The sequence below is a fragment of the Papio anubis genome, chromosome 4 (genome assembly GCF_008728515.1).
Source record: "Papio anubis isolate 15944 chromosome 4, Panubis1.0, whole genome shotgun sequence".
In the NCBI taxonomy this organism is placed as follows: domain Eukaryota; kingdom Metazoa; phylum Chordata; class Mammalia; order Primates; family Cercopithecidae; genus Papio; species Papio anubis.
In genome coordinates this window covers 4933751-4956912 of record NC_044979.1, presented here as the reverse complement: position 1 = coordinate 4956912, position 23162 = coordinate 4933751, and the positions used below count along the sequence as shown (strand labels likewise).

Below are 23162 nucleotides of genomic sequence, written 5' to 3'. Positions count from 1 at the left end.
ATTCTTTGATTCTAACGATGGAACATAAGTTTTCTGAATTTTAAGGAAAATAAAGGCCAAGATTTCAACAACCCGTGTTCCTGCCAAATCCACTGGGCAAACAGAAAAGCTGTCTGCCTCCGGTGCTCCCAGACCCCCTTCCTTCTCAAACACGCATCAGACACTTTGCACCAAGAAAAAACAAAGGGCATCCCTCCTGGGGCCACCCCTGCCCCCTGTCCAGGTATGCGCTGTCTGGCGCGCCCTGCGCGGGGACCGCAGGTTCAGACACCCGGGCGCGGCGCGGGGCCCTGATGGATGCGGTGACCCAGGCTGTGGCTACGGGCGCGGCGTCTCCTCGGCAGTCGCTGCCTCTGCGGCCCCCTCCCCAGCCCCCTCCCCAGCCCCCGCCCCAGCCCCAGCCCCAGCCCCAGCCCGGTGGAGCGGGCGGCCGGAGCATGCGCCGTGCGCAGCGGGCCGGGAGGCGGGCGAGGAGGCAGCGCGCATCACTCGGGTCCCCTTCCTGCACCCAGCCGCCACTTGCCGGTTGCTAAGCAGTTATCATTGTTTCTGTGGCGATTGCAGAGGCTGTTGCTAATTGGAGAAGCCCCGCTTAGCAGCGGCAGCTTCCTCCTTCGGATCCTCTCTCTGCTGTTTGCATTTAAAGAGCAAACTCGGCTTGTCTGCCCACCCTCCCTCCCCCACCCTCCCCAAAATAGCCTTGTGATTTCGGAAGTATGGACTAAAATCACACTCCTCCTCACCTTACCGCTTGGACTCTGGTGGCTCCCAACTCGCCGTCAGACCCCACCTGCCCCAGTGGTGGGAAGCGCCTGGACAGACCATGACCACAGCCAAGGAGCCAAGCGCTTCGGGGAAATCCGTGCAGCAGCAGGAACAGGTAATGCTGCTTTTGGGGGTCCGTGTGTGTGTGCGCGCGTGTGCATGCATGCATATGTGTGTGCACGAGAGAGACAGAGAGGGAGGACATGTATTTATTGAAGAATTTTGTATTTTCGATTGGTTTATCGCTGTAGCCCCCTGAGCCACTAAGCTGGGAGGAGACGTAAAGTGCTGGGTGCTGCTGGAGTCTGCCGCTCTCCTCTCCCTGGCTTCTCTCTCTAAGGGTGCCCTGGCTTGACGATTAAGGTACAGGCACAGGGAGCCTCTGTCAAGGTAAACTTGATGTGAAGCACCTCTGGACAAAGGCCTCTCTCTACAAAGCCGCCCGATCGAACGTATTCCCTGGGAAGGTTCCCAGCTAGTACTTTGTAACTTGGGGGAAGAGGAGTGTAGCCAAAAAAATCAGCGTGTTCTGACCCTCCAACAGGACTTTGCTTTGGTTCTAAGACAAGTCAAAAGAAAATGAGGTACGTTGAAAAGACTTTTCTTTGGATACCTCGTGGCCCCTTCCTCCTGTTTCCCTCAAGAGCAAACTGTCCCTGCTAGAGAAGGCGAAGGATGGATGGTCGGGATGAAGGAGGACTCGGCCGAGAAGGTGCAGGTTTAGAGGGCTGGCCGCGGACAAGAACGGCTGCATGGGTCCCACATGGCACAGGGCGGCCGCTCGCCTTGTCCTGAGAAGGCCATGGTCTGCAGAGGCTTGAGGGGTGAGGGAGGAAAGGTGAATCAGACAGCCGCTTCACCACGCATGTAGACATCGTAATTCCCTTCTTAGAAGATCTTGAGGGTTCTTGTCTTTTAATCATTGCTCAGTTCACCTCAGGCAGATCATTAAAATACATCCTGGGAGACACCAATAGATTCACAAAGCAGTTTGCTCAAGCGTGGTAAATCAACAGCATAAGCTCACTTCTCCTATTTATTTTAGGGCTGCTGTTGGATCTCATTTGCTGGGATTAGGGCAAAGATAGGCGACCTCTTTAGAGTTCAGGAAGGTGAAGAGCCTCCTTGAGGACATTGTGTGATAGAATTGCACTCCAACTCTTCAGAGACATACATGAAGATGACTTTGGATTTGTATTTAGTGGGGTCATTTCTCAAAGCCCATTTATTGATAAAAGGGGGCCATTTTATTAGTACTATCATTATCATCATCTGAGGAACTTAAATGAAGTTTTGTTTCATCTGGGAAGAAGATTCTGTAAATATGGACATTAAAAATTTTTATATTCAGTGTGACAGTGTGCATAAGGGTTAATGCTCAGTATAGTTTGACAGGTTCAAAACAGACAAACCAAACCCTCCTCCTTTCAAAAATTCCACAGACTATTTGCTCAATAAAGAAATATTTCCACACTAAATTAGCATTCTGTAATTAACTGAGTTTCTTTTTATCACAGTTCTCCTCCCTCTTTAGTTATGAAATAAGTGTGTGCTGGGCTTTCAGGTTTGAACTAGGACTCAGGTAGCATCCCTGACCATGGGAGAGAAGAAATAATTCTGAAAGAGGGCATTGCTGTTCATAGGTCGACACCCAAGGATTGGGAGCAGAAGCCCAATCTGTGTTATGTAAAAGACATCCCTTGTTTCCTGTACAAATTTGCTCTTATTTTGCCTGATACCTCAGCATGCCAGGAGAGTGGGAGTCGTTATTTGGCTGTGGGTTTTGGAGGACCTATGAGCTCTTGGTTTGATTTTATACCTTTTTATCATTGGAAATCCTGTGTCCTTGAACCTGTTCAATTGGAGAAGGCTTAAACTGGTATAAAACTGAAGAGCAGAGGCAGCCATGGCTATAGCGAGCAGGTGGGACACCCAGAAGGAGGAGCAGCTGTCCTCATCCCATGCACTTGGGAAGCTCCTTTTTCTCCCTCCTCAGAGGGGTGTCACCTGGACCCTGAAAAATGAACAGACCCCCCTCATGAAGTACAATGAAGAGGGGAGCAGCAGGGATAAGATAAGCCAGATGGGACAGGGGGCAAAGACCCCACATTTCAAATGTATATACCTTGAGGAGACCTTACCTGGGGTCTTGAGAAACTGCTTAGAACATAAGGAGGTAAATAACCTCCTACAATAAAATCCCTGAAGACGGTCTCTTATTCCTGCATTATATATAATTTTGAAAGGCATTAAAACTATTCTGTGTGTTTAGACTGCAGAACTCTTAATGAGTTCTCCATTCTTTTTTATTTTATTTTATTTTATTTTCCTTGTTGCTAACGAAACTTTTGGAATACCTCCATTCTCAGGCTGGTAGGAATGTGTAGGGAGACCAGGAAAGATGAATATGTTTCTTTATTTTTTAATTATTATTATTTTTTTGAGTGAGAAAGAGAGAGGATTGCTGCTTTGTGGCTTGGTTTTGAAGAAGGGGATCATTAAACTCTGCTAACTCGGTAACTGCCTCCAAATCACCAAGAGTTGATTCTAATGAGCAACTCAGTGGCACCTCACATCCTCATCTTGTGAGGCATTAACCAGAGAACTGGGATTGAATGGAGCCTGATGCCATCTCTGACATCCTCACAGCTGTTTGGTTACTGCAACAGACTACCCATTACTTCTTAGCAAGTGAGCAGAGAAAAGTGAGTTTCTTTACCAGCCTTGGTAGTTAGAAGCCAGACATGTGGGTGATGGGTGGAAATAAATTTTGTGTGCCGAGGATGGCCAGAAATTAGGAGAGAAATTAGGAAAAAAAGATTTTACTATTAGAGATTGTTGGGTTTTTTTTTTCTACCTCGATTTGCTAAAAAAAAAAAAAAGTGCTAAAGATAGATAAATACGTAAAAAGAGTATTTTGGGATTTTGGGTTTGTTTTTTAAAGGATACTAAATAAATAAGCCAGAGTAACAAGAAGAATTGTCTTCTAGGAGACCCTTTCTCTTTCTCTTTGGAGATGCTAAAGTTTATTTTTAAATGAAGTCTTGTGAACCCAGAGATATTTGGAAGCAATATATACTTTAATCTGAATGAACTGAGTTGGTCCTTTGGCTCTGAAGCCAGTCAGGTGATACTGAGACTCCTTGGTGAAAATGGCTTAGCATTGGCTGCACCTGACCTCTGCCCCTGCACAGAGGGAAACCTGGTGAGACCCAGAAAAAACACAGAGGCGAGTTTGGCTTAAATTTACCATATTCTCACAAGCAAACGAAACTCTTCCTTAGAAAACCAGATTAAGAGATTTTTTTTCCTCTTAAAATAAATAAAAGTACACATTTATTTTAATACATACTATCTCCATTTCAAATGATTTAAAACTGAAAAGCAGCGATCAGTAAAGCTATTAAGAGAGGACACAAAAATTAATTCCCTCTGCTTGCAATGAGCCAGGACACATTTTTGCTCAAATATTGAGCAGGGATAAGTTTTTCCTAGCATATTCTGTGGATGTGTATGTATGTGTGTGCATGCGCATGCACACACAAACACATGCACACACATGAACACACACAAGCACACCTCGTGTGTCACGAAATCAGAGTTGGAAAGGACCCCACAAATGCATCCGTTGGTCCTAGTTCATGCTCTTGTGCTCAGGAATCTCACAAATGTGTGAGATTATGTCTTTCCTCAAAAGATCTCCAGAAAAACCTCCTCTCACATGGAAATAGCCTATATTCCACTGGCTAACTTGGATCTTTGGTTATATGTTCAGTCACATCTTTAACTTCCTTAGACCTGAAAACCAGCTGTTCTCATCACACCTTGTATACATGGCTGCTGGGTTTTGTTGCTTCTCAGGTTTCTGCAAGTTGCACAAATCCTAATAGACAACCCCCAATGTATCTGTTCTTCTATTAAATTATGAGCCCCAGGACCCAGTATTAACTGATGAGTTAAATTATGTGTCTGAACATATGTAATAATAGCATTACAGAAGAACTTTTTGAAACGAATAGAATTTTGTAAACAACAGATTCCATAGAGTGGACATTAAAACGCATGTGAATTTTGAGAGTGGTTAGGTGGCCTCCCAGAAGGGCACATAGGTACTGTCCTGGTAAGAGGATTTCTGGTGTTCCTCTCCACTGCTCTCTGAATTTGATCTTGTTGCTTTTTGCAGTAGATACTGAAAGAGAGGATCTAACTTTGAACATTATGAGAGTTAAATTTTTTATGTAACCATATTAAGAGGAAAAGGCAATGTGAGACATCCATATTTAAGATAAATGTGGTAACAGGAAAAAAAGAAGTGAAAAGAAACACAGAAAAACAAGATTTAATATTAGGACGTGCACATAACTATTGAGGAGTTCCAATAGGGTAGGTGGTCCTTTTGCAGTTCAAAAAGGGCATGGGGTGGGGTTGGTGGCCCTTTCACAGTTCACAGGGACATTGGAGGCAGCAGCCATGCTCATGTAAATTAAATTCCATCTGTGCGTGGTCTAAATGATCTAAGACTCTGCAGATAAAAAGAAAACTTGAAGGAACTGCTAAAGAATAGGAACACCAGATTCTTAGGATTGTGTAGAAATACATCTAGGACTCATGGACTTCCACAGCCAGGAGAAAGAAGGATGAGTTTGGCTGCAAAATGGGCTGATGTGTGAAGGATTTGAGGGGAGAACTCAGAAGTCTTGGATATCCTAGAGAGAGCAGGTCCAGAAGCAGAGCTCCCTGCTGGGACCACCAGACTGGGTCCTTGAGCTGATGGGGAGAAGCATGCAGTCTTCAGGGAAGGGAAACAGCTTAGCTGGTGCAGTGCTTGAGCTGATGGGAGAAGCATGGAGTCTTCGGGGAAGGGAAACAGCTTAGCTGGTGCAGTGCTATGCTCAGAGGAGGGCCTTGTTTGTCACCGAAGAGAACAACATGATGAGGAAGCAAGCAAGCAACTAGCTTGGAGGTGGCATGAGCTGTGCTCTGAGAACCGACAGGTAGTTCACAATCTTTTGGGATCCATGTCACCAACCTACCAAAAGGTGCACATCAGCAAGTGCCATTTAGCACATCAAATGAAAGCCCAGACAACTGAGAGCAAAGGCCGTACCTGGAGGTGGGCAAGGACAAATCATACCCAGATTGGCTTTTGGTGCAACCCAAACTCAAAACAAGGGAAACTGTGTTTTTGTTTTGTTTTGTTTTGAAATGCTTTCTCTCTGCATTAAATGCATTTTGTTAGTTTATTCTGACATTCCATTAAACCAAATCCTGCCCCTCATTCTCGATACTGTGGTTACCAGGGCAGGTGTAGTCGAGACCTTCAAATGCTCCATGGGGAACACGTGAGGGCTGGAGGGTGCTTTTCATTAACCTACACCAAACCATCTTAGCTCCGGTGTGCACGTGGAAAGTGTTAAGATGCTAATCACTTAGAGGAATGAACAGTTACCGTCTCTGCCTCATCGAGAATGGTAGCGTTATTATCTTTTATGGAGATGAGCTGTGCCTGTGTTTGGCACTCACTGATCTGGTTTTGCAGTGGGCATCATGCACCCTCTGTCATTGAGAAAGAGAGGGCAGAGTGAGTCTGTGAATCCAGAGTTCTAAAAACTGCGGAAGAGTGTATACTTGGGGGAGAAAGTGATTCTCTATGAGCTCTGAGAGGTCAATGGTTGACATCCTTGCTTGTAAAAGATCAGACAGGTGGGTGGTGTATCATCTTGTTTCAGACGCTGTTTGGAAAAACAAAATAAACTAAAGTGGTTTTATTTGAAGATGTAGGCTTGGTTACCCCATAGCCTTAAATCATGGAAGTAGGTAACCATGTCAACTTGCATGGGGGGCCGGGTGCGGTGGCTCATGCCTGCAATCTTTAGGAGGCCAAGGAGAGAGGATTGTTTGAGCTTAGGAGTTTGAGACCAGCCTGGGCAACATGGCAAAGCCCCATGTCTAGAAAAAATAGAAAAATCATCCAGGCATGGTGGTGGCGCGTGTCTGTTTTCCCAGCTACACAGGAGACTGAGGTAGGAGGATCAGCTGAGCCCAGGGAGGTCGAGGTTGCAGTGAGCCGTGATCACACCACTGAACTCCAGCCTAGGCAATGGAGTGATGCCCTGTCTTAAAAAAAAAAAAAAAAAAAAAAAAAAGAAAAAGAAAAAGAAAAAAGAAAATCTGGGTGGGATGTAAATCGCAATCCTGTTTGTTGGTGCAATTCTGCATGTGGCTGATACCCTAAAGTCCTTCCTGACTTTGATAGCATGTGTTTCTTGAAGTGGGGAGTGGAGAGGTCTCAACACACACAGCCCAGGTAGAGTGATCAGATCGAGAAAGTTTATTCTCTGTCCTACTCCCATGCCTCATTTGTTGTTGACCTTTCAGGACTCTTTACTGCCACATCCCAGGTAGGCCTTTAATCTCCACTGGTACCCATGGTTTAGCACCATTTTCTCATACTTGACTCTTTCTATCAAAACTGCCCCGTGCGCTGTTCCACCTGGGCCTTGCTAAATGACTGAGACAAATCCAATCATTAAACAAAAAGTGTAAGGTGGGTGTCATGCATTACGTTCCTGAGAGCATTTGCAATTTCAACAGTAGCTATTGGTGATAAAACCCAATGCAATTATTAATGGTGGAAATTTCAGGAACAAAGTTGTGGTAAGACCTGATGGAAGAAAAAAATATTTAGTCACATCTTTAAGGAATAGTGAAGGTGAGGTCACAGTGGGGACAGTCTTGGCACCCTTTAAATCACTGACAGGCTATGCACATCCTGGAGGTATCTGTTCATTCTGTGTTCACGTTAGAGTTGGTCTTGTAGCAGGCAAGTACCAAATTACAGATCCTGTTGCTGCTTTCTGCTCTCAAATCCTGGAGGATTTGATGGTAATAGTGTTGAAATGTGCAGCGATTCCTTCTTAGGAAACACTGCCATAATACGCACAGGCATGGAGTCAGTGCTCTGGGTCCCCTTTGATCCTGGTGACTGGGATCCTGAATGGATCCTGGTGGCTGGGATCCTGGTGGCTGGGATCCACCAATGGCTTTACAAAGCACGTTGCTGATATGATAAAATCTTGCTCCTCAAATTTGTAGTGACAATTTATAGATTATTCCTTTACTAGTACCTGATCTTTTTTTTAAGAGATTTAACTTCCCCTGCCAGAATTCAAGAAAAACTGCTTTCCCCAGAGTGAAACTGCACGAGACTCAAGCATCATCTCAAGCTGCTAAGTTATTAATTTGGAACACAGGCTTTTAAAAAATATCTGTATGTGCGCACATGTGTGTGTGGGTGTGGAGGGGGATGGGAGACAAGCCAAATCTGCTGATTAAAATGGGAACACTGTGGTGATGGTGAGGCTCTCTCAAAACACTTTGAAAGGTCGAAGTCCGTCTTCTGGACATGCTCACGAGATTTCTCTTGGAGATAATGGTAACTCATTCTCTTAAAAGATTGGTTCAACCCCTTGAATAGGCTACCCACAGCAAGATGTAACATCACAACCAAATATATTCAAAGCATATTCCATGTTTTGTCTTTTGGAAATAATATGCGACAGAGGTGGTCTTGAATAGTAGTGATGCGTGTTTTCAAGTTAATGAAAATAATGTATTTCTTTATTCTCTAGCAGTGATTCTTGAAATTCTTCATTCTTCTTAGAATATTTGAAGTTGTTATAGCATTCACTCTGGGAATTCCAAAATTATGACACTAAGTATGTATCTCAAATCAGGCCTCTGAGTGGGAGAGGGAAGGAAACATATTTTTAATTTTAATAGTCTGCCTAATACCCCATCCACTTACCAGACAGATGTTGGATCCAAGGAAGATTTTTATTTTGATAAATAGTTATGGGAGAGCTAAGGTAGGGGGAAAGGAGAGCTGGATGGGAACAGCTCAAGGTCAGGAGAGAGCAGAAGAGCCCCCAGCCAGGGTGCCTGGACCCAAGGGGCAGCCAGGGGTGTGCTGGAGAAAGGTGGAATGTGGCTGCAGGGGCACACAGAGATGGCTTGGGAAAACAGAAACAGGAACTGTGATATGAAAGTGTTTTGAAAGCATACAATGGAAAACAGCAGTGGGCTCGTAAATTTCTAGAAGGGAGGGAGGAAGTCTGAACTTGGCACGAGAGGCTCCTGCTTAAGAGAACAGGTGTTTGTGAAATAGTTAAAACCAGAGGAGTGACTTGGACAGCAAGATTTCATTTTGTGAATGTGATTATTTAATGTAGGCGTGTTCTGATAGGTGAAAAAAGGGACTAGAAACTTCTGGCTTTCAAAGAGCAAAAAGAGTTTGTTATTTCACAAATAAATTCAAGTTTACCTCAAAGCAACAAGATGTTTTAAGACATGGGGTGTGTGTGTGTGTGTATATATATATATATGCATATATATACACACACACACACGCATATATATAATACACACATATATATTATATATATTACATATATTATATATATTATATATATATATGTAGTACTTCTTGGAATAGCTTGAGAAAGAAATATTTAGGATGACTCAAGATAATTATTAATACACTTTCTGGCTCTGATTTTGATGAGCCGGCTATTTTGATGTTCATTTTGATGCAGTCCACCATGCCTCGAACACCAGGTCATATGGCACATATGACTTGGTTAAAGAAGAGATTAACCAATAAGAGAACTTTGGCAGGTAAGAACTATTTTGCCATTAAAAACCATGAAGCTGTAATGTCTCCAAAGCTCCCTTAATGCATTTTATTAATTCTTTCTGCTCATTGCTAGGCTTGGGGTGATGAAGACTTGACCCTTGCCTTTCCAATAGCCAACTTACGGGGGAGTTGGGAGAATTGCTGTGCTTCGGCATAGATGCCCCTGACTTCTGATCCGAGCTCTTCCACCTACTAGCTGAGGGATATTGGACAGTTCTGGACTGATTCTGTATCTATGAAATGGGGATCATTCCTGTCACACTGTTGCTGTGAAAAACAACATATAGGAACACAGAAAGCCGTTCTTGGCATGGAGATTTCAAACTATTGTTCAGTGAACACTTACTGTGTATGCTGACATACCAATGCTACTTGAATCTTCTTATTTTCAGCATCTGGTCAGAGCTTGTGTTCCATTTTTAAGATGGTTTGTTCTACAAAATCATAGAATGTCTGACTTTTAAAGCATCTTATAGCCTCTCTTGCCCAGTGATGTTTGGACTTGGTTTTAGTAGCGTAAACCCCTTTTCCAAAGGAAGCAAGCCAAGACTGGCATGTGAAGGTGGTGAACATGCTGGCCTAGTGCCCCTGAGACATGTCAGCAGAGCCCCAGAGCATGGGGAACCCAGCTCACAAACCACACATCTAATTTGCACAGGAGAAAACTCAAGCTCAGAGAGGTTGAGTACATTACAAAAATCATACAGCTGGCAAGCTGCAAATTGAGAACACAACCCCCCTCCTTTTTTTCTCCAAGTCAAGCAATCCTGAGTGAAACATGGGAAATATGATATGCCAAGAAGATTAACACAAAAACTGTTAACTGGAAACTGCAAAGGAAATAAAGGAATTAGATAGTATGAATGGGTTAACAAATTCTCGCCTGGAGGTCAGTTAAGAAAACGTTTGTGTACTCCAGGTAAATCAAACCTACTGCAGTTTTCCCTTTTCACATCTCATGGACAAACATAGCCAATTCTTCTTTTTATTGCACCAGGGCTGGGTGCGTGAGGTTGTTCATAGCAATCTGTCATATCTGAGTAATTCATTATTTAATGAGTTGCTTTTGAAACAAGGAAAATAATGAGGATGTTACCATTGTTTATCTCCCCAATTTTTAAAAGTGAACAACAGTTAATAAATTATGCATGCTTTGGAAGTATGCAGTAGTTAATTTTCAATCTCATCTTACAGCTGAATAACCTCAAAGGTAGTAGTTATACAACAGGTGTGGGAATATGCGAGTGTGAGGGAGAGGAATCCCAGGACATCACCTATACACATTGGGGGTTTGGCCCAGCAGGGCTTCAGATGTTGAAACATCTGGAACTTTCATTTGCTCACAGGCTTAAAATGAACCAAAAGTATGTTGCTTATTAACAGTTTTGAGGATCTGATGAAAGCCATAGGCCTGCTTGCCAGAAAAAATCTCCACAGTTTTTTGATTTCCTAAGGTTCACATTCCCTTCATTTCTGTCTGTGGACTCCAGGTTGAGTGTCTCTGTTGTCACTGTAGTCCCCAGCAAGTTAGCACAGTCTTAAGACACATCAGTCGGAATGTACTCCGTGCTCAAAGCTTACATAGATATTGACCAGCAGCCATAACCTCTAGGGGCTGTGCTAGGGAGGCACAGCACATAGAAGAGGCTAGAGCGGGCCGGGGAGAGTGGTCAGGGAGCAATAGGTAGGAGATCCCATAAGTGGTAGGTAATTGACCTGTGATCAATGTCGGGTGATTAAAGGCTAAAGGAATATGGTTCTGTCCTCAACCACATGGTGGCCTCAGCCTGGGATGCATGACTGTATTCTCCTCCATATGGGGCAGTTTGACTAAGAACCCCAAGTACTGAAGATCTCAAGACTTTAATATGGTACTTCCTGTACCTTCCCTTGACACACATATATAAACTTCTGAAGGACACAAAACATGCCATATTACTTGCATCTCTGACACCAAGCACAATGGTGACCCACTTATATGTGTGCTGAATGAATCGGTGAGTGAATGAATTGTGTCCTCCTCTCTAAACCTCCTCTGTCGAGTTATCCACAAAGTTGAAGGTCTGTGGTTTTACTATTTATTCATCAAATGAACCATTGAACAAAGGAATCAAATTTTCAGAGCCCTGTAGAGACATCAAATCTTCCTCTGAATTGCTAACTCACCTTGCTTTCCCTGTTGTTTAAAGTGTGCCACTCTTCCTTTCCCGACACTCTACCCTCACCTTTCCCACCCAGAAGCATTTTTCTACCACAGAAGCATCAGCTGTTCACCCCAGCCACCAGTCATGCATCAACATTCAGTCTTGCTGTGAGTCATCTCTGTAAGATAAGTGAATTTTCTCTCATTTACCAACTGTATAGATAAACAAGAGAACCATCAGAAATCAAAGAACTGTTGAAAAATGGGCATTGTACATCACCAAAGCCCTTTTTTGTTGTTGAAACAGAAGCTTCAAGTCTTCTCCATACACTGAAATGAGTTGTTGAAGTGGAAAGATAAGTTCTAATTGAACTACCCTCTCCGATGCAGAGAAAAAGCTGATTTGAACATTTAGGTTGATCCTCTATTTCTCAGGTTGGAGAAGTGCTTTGAGGGAATAAAGATGGGGGATCAAGATCAGAGGAATGCAAAGTTCTGGAATGTTTGCCTCAGTTGCCCTCTACTGGGTCTGGCTTGGGGAAGTTTGTAGAACTTTTTAATGAGTCAATGTAGGTTCAGGAGAGATTTCAGGTGCGGGTGACAGGGTGAAATGCTTTCTTACAAAGAAATGAATTAGTTAGTGAAACTGTAGCTTGTACAGTTTGGGAGAATGGGGGCAATGGGGAGATTGTCGTACAGGAGAAGGAGCACCAGCCTGGGATTCAGACAGGTCTGAGTTTAAATTCCAGCTCTAGCACTTGCTAGGTAGGCAGCGTTGGACAAGTTGGGTAACCTCAGTTTCCACACTGAGCAAGTGCTTGACTAATAACAGCTGCGACTGTTACTAGTATGGCAATTACAGTATCCCAAGGTATAAAGAAGCAGAAGCATGATTATATCAGTTGGGTCAAAGTTTTGGCTGTCTTCCTGCCCCCCATCAATCTGGCTACAGGAGAGACTTTGCTAAATGGACACAGATTTACTTCCTATGAAGTGGGTTTGCTGCACTGAATAAAGTAGTTTACTTTTCCTTTACTGCTGCTGTGCTTGAAATTGGACAGAAAATAAGATACTGTTGTAGCAATTAGTCTGCAGTTTTTGACTTTATTAAATTCACTTAGACATGTGGCTGAACCATTATGCTAAGGTACCTGAAACTCTGTTGTGGTGTATTCATTGTCAAAAATGTGTTTGTGACATAGATACTTCTTTTACTTTGTTCTATAGTGATACTGTTGTGAACCTGAAGTTGTCAAGCAGCTAATGTATACAATTGCATGTAAAATAGACCGTATTTTGTACTTATGGATTATGGATTATGGACATAGTGTCTACTGTTTGGAGATGATTCTCATAGTGATACTTGGTTTTAGATTACTGAACGTAGATTCTGAAGAATTATGGCCCCAGTAATGAATGGATGTGTAATTAAAATTTTTATCATTTTTTATTCTGTAATATCTCTGTTGAAAATTTCAGATTTATATAATTGTTTTGGCTTGGCTTGAAACACAAATTATACTTAAAGTAACAGACAGTAATTGAGAAAATTATACTTAAAGGAACAGACAGTAATTGAATCTAATAAAAATACCAAAGAAGATCAGGATTGCTATGAGTGGAGTCTGGCTTGTATATTTTGTGAACCTCATGGCTTGAATGACATATTCTCAACAAATGCATGCCAAGTAAAGGAAATACTAACTTTATGTTTTTGATTAAAATCTTCATTTCATGAAACTCTGAATAACTTTTAATAATATGGTAGTTTATGTGTTGATCCAGTGTTTTAAATTTTAACAATATACAGAGAATTCCTAATAACACTGGAAATTTGGAAATTTTCAGAAAATAAAATTTTGTGTAGGCTTTACCCTGTGCGGGAATCCTCATTACTGGTCTCAAATCACCTAGCATTGGGCATTAAAAATATTCACAGAGATTATGTATTAATTATATAGTTGTACTTAGAAATGTATATAAGAATTGTTCATGACCTAAGACTCAATATTCGTCTCTCTCTTTCTCGCTCTTTATATACTTAGGAATGCCAATTACTTTCTCACATTATCCTGTGAAGAGGTATAATCAATTTAAAGATAATGAGCGTGACCTGGGGAAAAAATTATTAAGCCACAAATCAATTACACCCTTATCAGCCACACGCTCACTTGCACTCCCCACCTCTCTTCCAGCCTCCAAACACTAAGACCAAAAGGTTGGAATCACTTCATGGAAGGTCCCTTGAAAGCGATCTGTACACTGACAAAACTTCTTGAAAACATAAATCTCTTGGCTGATACTTGCTGAGCCAGTTAAAGATGCCCCAGTTCACACCTATTGCAACAGAACCAGAAATCACTGAAAGAGGCTAAGTTGTACCTGTAAGCTTGGAATGGAGAGCTGGGTTTCTGTCCTTTGTTATTCAGGATGTCTTTCTTTCTTTCTTTCTTTCTTTCTTTCTTTCTTTCTTTCTTTCTTTCTTTCTTTCGTTCGTTCGTTCGTTCAGTATGTGAAGTGTAGTAACAGTGTGATAGCATGTGTGTCCCCGCCCCACTCCCCATCCCCCCAAACCATGGCATGAGCTTATATGTTAGAGAAAAAAGAAACAGCTTTGGAGAGCCTGGCCATTCGAGAGCCATGCTGTCTGGTAGCTTCTGTGTTGGCAGTGAGGATGATTGATGTGGGTGATGTGCTCATGCACAGGCATGTGTGTTCTTCATCCAGCCTACCCTCCTCTACAGTTCTGGTTTAGAGTGTGTTGATTTGGGGCTCTGTGATGATCTTAACGTGGCCCCCAGGGCCAGCAGCACGAGGTGTCTGCCATGTCGGGAGAGAGTAATGAAGTCTGAACACCATGGAATGCCTGTATGCAGTCTCTCTGAGCTTGTCCTCATGAACTTCTCCAACAGTCTTACTGATTTATTTACAACAAAAATTATACCTAATGATTATTTCATGTAAAAACACAAATACCATTTTATTGTTAGGATTGAAATAAAACACTTTTTTGTCTTCAAATTGTTTTGCTCTAACACAGACGAGATTTTTATTTTTAAAGATAAGGTTAAAACTCTTTTTCTCTGCATAATTTTAACATCTAGAATAGAGTAACAATCCTGCTTTATATTTGTATAGCGCTCAGCACCAGTACTAACAAAAATGCAACATGAGACTGGGCATGGTGACTCATGCCTGTAATCCCAGCACTTTGGGAAGCTGAGGCGGGTGGATTACCTGAGGTCAGGAGTTCAAGACCAGCCTGGTCAACATGGTGAAACCCCATCTGTACTAAAAATACAAAAAGTTACCTGGGCGTGATGGTGGGTGCCTGTAATCCCAGATACTCAGGAGGCTGATGTGGGAGAATCGCTTGAACCTAGGAGACAGAGGTTGCAGTGAGCCGAGATCAGACCACTGCACTCCAGCCTGGGCAATAGGAGTGAGACTTTGTCTCAAAAAATATGCCACATGCTGGGCGCGGTGGCTCATGCCTGTAATCCTGCACTTTGAGATGCCAAGGTGGGCAGATCACGAGGTCAGGAGACTGAGACCATCCTGGCCAACACGGCGAAACCCCGTCTCTACTAAAAGTACAAAAATTAGCCAGGTGTGGTGGTGAGTGCCCGCAGTCCCAGCTACTTGGGAAGCTGAGGCAGGAGAATTGCTTGAACCCAGGAGGTGGAGGTTGCAGTGAGCCGAGATCGCACCACTGCACTCCAGCCTGGTCAACACAGCGAGACTCTGTCTCAAATATGTATATAAATATTTATATATGTGTAAATATATATAAATATATATGTGTAAATATATATATGCAACATGAACTATTATGTAATTTAAAAAATTTACTAGTCATCTTAAAAAATTAAGAAGAAACAGATGGAAATGATTTTACCATGTATATTATTTAATCTAATATATCAAAAATCTATTATTCCAACATGGAAGCAACATAAAAATTGTTAATGAAACATTTTATGTTAGTTTTTTCCACTTCAAGTCTTTGGAATGGCATGTGTGCTTTACACGGGTGGTGCCTCTCCCTTCAGGCTGGCCCCGTGTCCATGTGGTTTCCATAAGGGACTCTGGTGTCCAGAAGTTCCCATGGCCGCTCCATTCTGTACTTGGTTTTCATAAAAACTATCTCATACCTTCTAATGTCCTCAGTTCTACAGGAAAATGAGAATCATCTCCAGACAGTAGAAACTGTATCCATATCCATAATCCATAATCCATATGATGAAGAGAAAAAATAGCCAATTGTACTTTTTTTTTTTTTTGAGACAGTTTTCCTCTGTCACCCAGGTCAGAGTGCAGTGGTGCGATCTCAGTTCCCTGTAACACCCGCCTCCAAGGTTTAAGTGATTCTCCTGCCTCAGCCTCCCTAGTAGCTGGGACCACAGGCATGTGCCACCATGGCCAGCTAATGTTTTGTACTTTTAGTAGAGACAGGATTTCACCATGTTGGCCAGGCTGGTCTCGAACTCCTGGCCTCAGGTGATCCGCCCACCTCGACCTCCTAAAGTGCTGGGATTACAGGCATGAGCCACTGTGCCAGGCCCCAATTGTACTTCTGTTTGAACTTATATTGGCAAATGTAGTAATTATCTAGAGTTTTAGAAAAGGTAGTGTTTATTATTATAAATATTTGCTGACAACTTTCTGAGCAAAGGGTAGTATTTATCCTATATAAATATGTACTGAGCATCTGCTAGTTATTTAGCAGACTTCTAGGCACAAAGGATCCAATGGAAAAAATAAGAATATTCGTATTTAACAGCTTCTGTTGTGCTCTAGGCATTCATGATTGTCTGCACTGATAGAATTTACACTTGCAGCTTTCACGAAAGAAAATGTTCCACAGTTTGGGCAACATGGCAAAAATCCATCTCTACAAAAATAATACCAAAATTAGCAGGTGGTGCATGCCTGTAGTCCCAGCTACTCAAGAGGCTGAGGTGGGAGGATCGCTTAAGCCCAAAAGATAGAGACTGCAGTGAGCTGTGATTGAGCCACTGTGCTCTAGCCTAGGTGACAGAGCGAGACCCTGTCTTAAAAACAAAAAAAAAAAAAGAAAGAAATGAAAAAATGCTGTAATTTTACAAAACCTGCTCTCCTTGTACCCCTCTCTACCCTCCTTAAAATGAACACTGGGTCTGGGGTGCGGGGGATCCACAGCTGGAGTTGAAGAGGAAGTTAGGAGAGGGCTAGGAGCCATCACGGAGACTTTCCCCCTGGTTACTTCACTGTCACTTGTTGGGGATCGGTGAGGATTAGAAATTGGAGATGGTAGCCAGGCACAGTTTCTCACGCCTGTAATCCCAGCACCTTTGGGAGGCCGAGGCGGGCGGATCACAAGGTCAGGAGTTCAAGACCAGCCTGGCCAATATGGTGAAACCCCATCTCTACTAAAAATACAAAAAAATTAGCCGGGGGTGGTGGCACACGCCTGTAATCCCAGCTGCGTGGGAGGCTGAGGCAGGCGAATCGCTTGAACCCAGGAGGCAGAGGTTGCAGTGAGCTGAGATTGCACCACTGCATTCCAGCCTGGGTGACAGAGCAAGACTCTGTCTCAAAAAAAAAAAAAAAGGAAGAAATTACAGAGGAGCTTCTCCTCCCCACAGACAGTGGCCTTGGACTCTTGTCTGAGGCAAAAGTGAGATTTAGGGAAAGATATTATGGTAGCTGATACAGAATTGCAAAGGGCTGAAAACCCACGCCTGGAAAGGGCGGCAGCTGCTCCCCTCCTGTGGGCCCTCTATTGCCCTCATATAGAGAAGGCTTCTCCCAGCACTTTCCACCACCGCTCCCCCAACCCCCAACCCCCAGCTTAGTTCTCTGGAAGAGCAGACCTCACCCTCCCCTGCCTCCTCAGCCCAGCCTGGAAAGGCCCACGGAAGGACTCTGCCAGCCCTGGCTAAAGTCACGGGTCCACCTCTAGACGAGCCACCCGGCCTGGGACCAAGCAGTAGGAGCCCACATTCTGAGTTGTAAAACCCCACAATTAGGAAATAGACTTAAAGTGCTCCCATCACATTAGGATGCAATGTGCATTTTCGTTTGTAGAAGCTTGTTCTCCATTTCTTCTTATTTGGGCAAAATAAGCTCAGTTTGACTAACTCTGCCATTTCTAACCCAGACCCCATCATGCTCTGACACTTTGACAGCACACTGGATGAGCAAAAGAGTTAACTACAGAAGGAAGACAATTTTCGTTTGGTCTAAAACTTTGTGCCTGTGATACTCGGTGCCATGAAGAGACTCGTGCTTAATAATTCATTTTCCAATGGTCTTAGGCAATGTAGAAGATTACAAATAGCGTGAGACCCTGACCTCCTCCTTCGGGGAACTTAACAGTTTTCAGTGGCAGGGGAAGTAAGACTAGATTCCTGAAACCATAGCAGCATCCGATAGAACAGAACATTTCCTAGACTCTAGCAAATCTCTTAATTCCAGGTGTACTCGGGAAGACAGTAGCATTTATTGGGTATATACTATGAGGAGAGAAGTATCATATCCTGAGAGGGGGTTTATAGGCAGTAAACATTGTAGTCTTTGCCTTCAAGGTGTTTGAAACATAAAACACGCTCACATTAGCTAAATATGCCTGCTTCAATGCCTGTGCTTATATCATACAACTGACGTTATCAACCTGGTTTCAAAAGCCATGAGCAAAAATCAAATCAGGTAATGTGTGTAAAAGTTCGTTATGAACTGTAGCACCACACAAACCGAGATGGTATTACTGCGATCAGACCTTCTGTTTTATAGTGTGTTCCAGAAGCTGGCCTGGTGGCAGAAGAGAATGGGCTCATTAGCCCTGTTCAAAAAAAAAATTAAATGGAATAATAGAGAAACTTCAAAACCAAATGAAATGCCATTCCATGCACATCTTGGAAAAGTTTATAACGCATTTAAACATGAAGGGCTATTGTGAGCTTGACAATAAAACTGTGAGGATATTGTTCATTTCCGAGATTCGCTTTTCCAAGATAGCTCGATTGTGCAAGTCTCTTTTGGAGTTTATGTATAGTTCTTTAAACTGGCACAGTTGGCTTAAAGCTAAAACACTGTGGTTTGCATTAAAAAAGAAAAAAGTAAGTGCTTTTGCCCAAAAGGCTGGAAGAAATGAGGGCCGCATGTGAAGCGAGGGTTCTGTTGACTGTGTGAGTGTGAGATCCTTTTGGCTTTAGGTACTTTTATGGGGCAAGCTCTGACCTTGATGACAGATGATTTTGTCAAGCTCTCCACAAAAGGTGCATGTCTATTTTCATCGTCAACTAACTTCTCTGGAGCACTTGCTGCTGTTGGTCCCCCAGCCATGAGGTTTTATTGACCCATTTGCCGTCTGTGGTGTAAGTGGATGGAATCATGTTTCTTGAGAGGAGAACTCCAAGAATAATATGACACTTGTCTTGGAGCCATTTGAGCTTTGCTATTTCTACAGATTTCAGCCTTAGTTCCTTCTCTCGTCCTCTGTCACCCTCAGAACACTGGGACAAGGGGGAGCCATGCCGTTTCATAAAATTTCCATAGAGGTTCTGAGTCTCCTTTTTAGCTGATTCCCATGAATTTGTAATATTTTGATCTGCGCTGGTTGCAGTTTGAAATAAATAAAAGCAATTTGATTTCATTCTAGCCAACACCCGATGGGTTTGATGTGGATGAAAGCTAATGAGAGGTACAAGTGAGACAGTACAGGTGAAAACTACAAAATCTCTATTGCAAAATACACATATACGCGGACCCATATTTTCCATGGACACTTAAAAGGAGTGATACCAAGAGGAAACACCAAGTCCATGAACTGTTTCTTCAATCAGGGCAGACCCATGAGCAGAGGACAAAACGGGTGGGGTTCGTGGAAGAAATGGAATATATATCTAGTTTTCTGTTTGATGATGGCCTACGGATTGATTTAATTATGATTACGACAATAACTTGCCTAGTACTTCCTGTTCACGGTTGCCTTCTACATGCACAGCAGGTTGCTTGGGGAGCTGATGTCTGCTCCTAGCCTTTCCGCTCCAGTACCCTTTGTTCTGTTCTATTATGTTTCAGATAATTTAATCAAAGTTGTGTTTGCTCGTGCACTCCCGCTTTGAATCATTCTCACTGCACTTCTGCCCTCCCAGGCAGACGCAGGCTGATGCTGGATGGGTTTCCACTGGCCTCTTCTCTTGACTTCTCTGTGGCCCGTATCAGAACCCAAAACCCAGACTCAGCTTGACTTCTTCCTCTTACCACAGAGTGACCCCGGTGTGATCTTCCCTCCCAGGTTCCATCCAGCATGACCGCCGGGTCTCCCTCTGTGCTACTTGATTGCACCCACCTTTTGTTACCAATCTGGCCACCAGGCTCTATGTCTGGGTTGGGGGTGTTTCCTGGCCTGATGGGGCACCTTGTTCACCCAGGCAGGAAGTCACGTCTTGTTTCAACATCGTGAATCTTAACCTGACGTGGAAACCGTGATGCTAGCTGACCTGACCTGCAGCCTCAGGCGTCCCTCGGCCCTTTCATGGCCTGATGTTTATGTGGTCCTCACAAAGTCTTAGGATGGGATTTATCATCTCCATTTTTTCTTTCCTTCCTCCCTCCCTCCCTTCCTCCCTCCCTCCCTCCCTCCCTCCCTCCCTCCCTCCCTCCCTCCCTTCCTTCCTTCCTTCCTTCCTTCCTTCCTTCCTTCCTTCCCTCCTTCCTTTCTTCTTTCTTTCTGGCAGATTCTTGCTCTGTTGCCCCTGGCTGCAGTGCAATGGTGTGATCTCGGCTCACTGCAACCTCCGCCTCCTGGATTCAAACAACTCTCCTGCCTCAGCCTCCCAAGTAGCTGGGACTACAGGTGTGCACCACCACGCCTAGCTAATTTTGTTGTATTTTTAGTAGAGACAGGGCTTCACCATACTGGCCAGGCTGGTCTTGAACTCCTGACCCCAAGTGATTCTCCCACCTTGGCCTCCCAAAATGCTGGGATTACAGGCATGAGCCACCGTGCCCGGCCTGTTGTCTCCATTTTCTATCGGAAGTGAAAGCTTAGTGAGAGAAGGTGCTCGGACCCCCACTGGCTGGAAATCGGCAGAGTTGGGCCCTGATGGGTCTCCTCACTCCATCCCCCTTGCGGCACCCAGTGTCTTGCCAGCCATTCTGCCCAGGAGGGATGTAGGGCCTTTATTGCAAATGGAAGTTTTCTGGGAACCCCTTAATGACAAAAAATACTTGCTCTCCAGAGTATTCATGGCAGGCCTTGATAACCTTGAGCCTCAAGTGCCCACAATTCCTACTGGGACTGACTTTAAACCTGTATTTCAAATACAAACTGGGTCTTCATTATTCTTCATTGTAATGGATCTCTTTACATGCTGCCCTCAGAACCACAAATTAGCAAGAGTCTAGCTGGAATCTCTTCTGTGATGGAAATTTCATTCCCTAAGAAATAGAGCAGTCTTTCTTAGTTAGGCATTTACTCTAATGATTCAGAAAGTTGATTCTTTATTTTTGCTTTATTTTCTTTAGAAACTAAAGATTTGGATGGTATTTTCATAATCTATTGAGAACTGCACCGGGACTGCCAGTATTCAATAAATCTGATTAATAATCAGAGGGAAGACACTTACATCTTCTGTCACACACATATACCTAAATGTTTAGGCCAAGGGCACATTTTTAATTGATTCAAATAGCAAATATAAATTGGGCCTCTCTGTTACCTGAATGTCTTACTTTTTGGAGGTTTTGTTGTTAGGAACTGCCATATAACAGGCATGCATCATTTTAATTGAACCTTAAACCTGGCACTTTTATTGACCAGAAAAAGGATTTCAAGTTATTTTTCATGCATAAAGCCTGCATAAAGCCTGTACTTCTTTAGTGAAGGCTATCTCAGATATGTATGACCTTACTTCCATGCCTTTAGGAAAAATTAAACCTCACTGTCTGAGATCCTTAAGATTTGGCAAACATTGGTCAATTAACTCTTCAAAGACTTATGATGAAATAAGTACAGGGAATAAAACATACTGAGATATGTCCAAATTACCAGCAAATCAAAATATGCATGACCCTGTGCCTAAGTTCTGTGGGATACAAGTCTTGGGTTCTGTTTATGAGGATGTCACCTTCTATGACTCAGGTCCCTGTCTAGAAACATGATGTGGCCATGTCTTGGTGGTTCCTAATTTATGTGGTCTAGTCTTTTGTATTAATTCATCCCTGGAGGATAAAAGTCAGAGCCCACAGCCTATATCTACTGTGACGAAACAAGGATGCAGATATAATGATGATAAAATTGAACCTATGATTTCAGAAATGCGATATGGATATGATATGACAATTCTACCTGCCGCCAGTGTACTAATTTCCCTTGTTGCCAGGGGAGACCTCATCCTCATCCTAATTTACACAGTGTTGTATGTTTGTCAAGAATGCGTAATTCTGCCATTCTGTTGTATTTCTAATTTTAGCTTGTATGTATAGAAACACTTTAAAACATTTGCAGGCTCCTGCAATCATCGTCATACAATTTGTATAGTTGTTACATAGAAATAATACCAGTTGCTTTCCCCACAATAATTTTCTCTAGAGAGCTAGCTGTTCAATGCTAATTCATATCCTTCCTTAAGGTATGGCAAGTAAAATTGATTTCCTTGGGGCCTGGAAGGGATTCCTGTTCAATGATTGCAACATTTACAAGATTTCCTCTTGATTTCCTACAAGGAAGGAATAGGAAAGGGAGGTGATTGGTCTTGTTGGTCTGCAAATAGTATTCACTGGGTCTCTGGAGGGTGAGCAGAGAGGGACACAAAAAGGCACGTGTCAGAGTTCCTGTCTCCAGGGAGGTCATAGGATCATTAGATAAGAGAGACACTTGTGTCTAGGTGTCCTTGGTTCAATCCTAGTGTTTTGCTTGGTGTCTGGTTCCCACAGGTCATTTGGGGGGGTCTAAATGGTGATGGATACCTCTCAGAGAAAAACAGTTTGAGGCTTCCAGGCAAAGTGGAGAATGAAGAGTAAACACTTGGAATGATGGGTAGCAGGATAAAATAGAAGAATCATTAGTTATTAGAATGATTAGGGTAAAAAGCAGTGTTAAGTGCTTTGTAGGTAGGAGGATCCAATTTGCTTAGGCCAGTCCTGGTTTATGCCAATTGTCCTGACTTGAGTTTTAGTAGCATTCCCTTTTATTCTCAATAGTGTCCCAGTTTGGGCAATAAGTCATATGGTCAACGTATATATTGATGAAGAATTAGGATCTTAATATAGCTACAGATTGGGAGTGAAGATAAAGGTAAAATCAATTTTGAAGTCGCCATTTACTATACCGTAATTTGCTATCCATATCAATCACTATTTTTATTTGAGGAGTAATGTTGACCTCATGTCTTAGAAGAAAAAAATGAAGGTAAAAAATACTAAAATTTTGCTCAGGCTGTTGTGAAACTTCCTTTCAAAAGTGGAACTAGAATTTAGAACTCAAAAACCTCATTGTCTATACTAACCCCCACCTTACATGGCAGGGAAAATGGAAAAAGCAAAAGAAATAATGGGATATAAAAATGTATG

The 23162-nt window shown here is 43.0% G+C and overlaps 1 protein-coding gene across 3 annotated transcripts in view; it reads left to right on the top strand.

The window, feature by feature from the left end:
* Positions 1 to 23162, top strand: part of DPP6 (dipeptidyl peptidase like 6) — a 1015511-nt gene that overhangs the window by 437879 nt on the left and 554470 nt on the right. The window contains exon 1 of one of the 3 annotated variants that reach the window (XM_017957361.3): positions 443 to 880. The exons of the other annotated variants lie outside the window; for them this stretch is intronic. Coding sequence (XP_017812850.3) covers positions 824 to 880 — 57 coding nt within the window. The 5' untranslated portion in view covers positions 443 to 823. Of the gene's footprint in view, positions 1 to 442; positions 881 to 23162 lie in introns of those variants that run through there. 3 annotated transcript variants of the gene reach the window in all.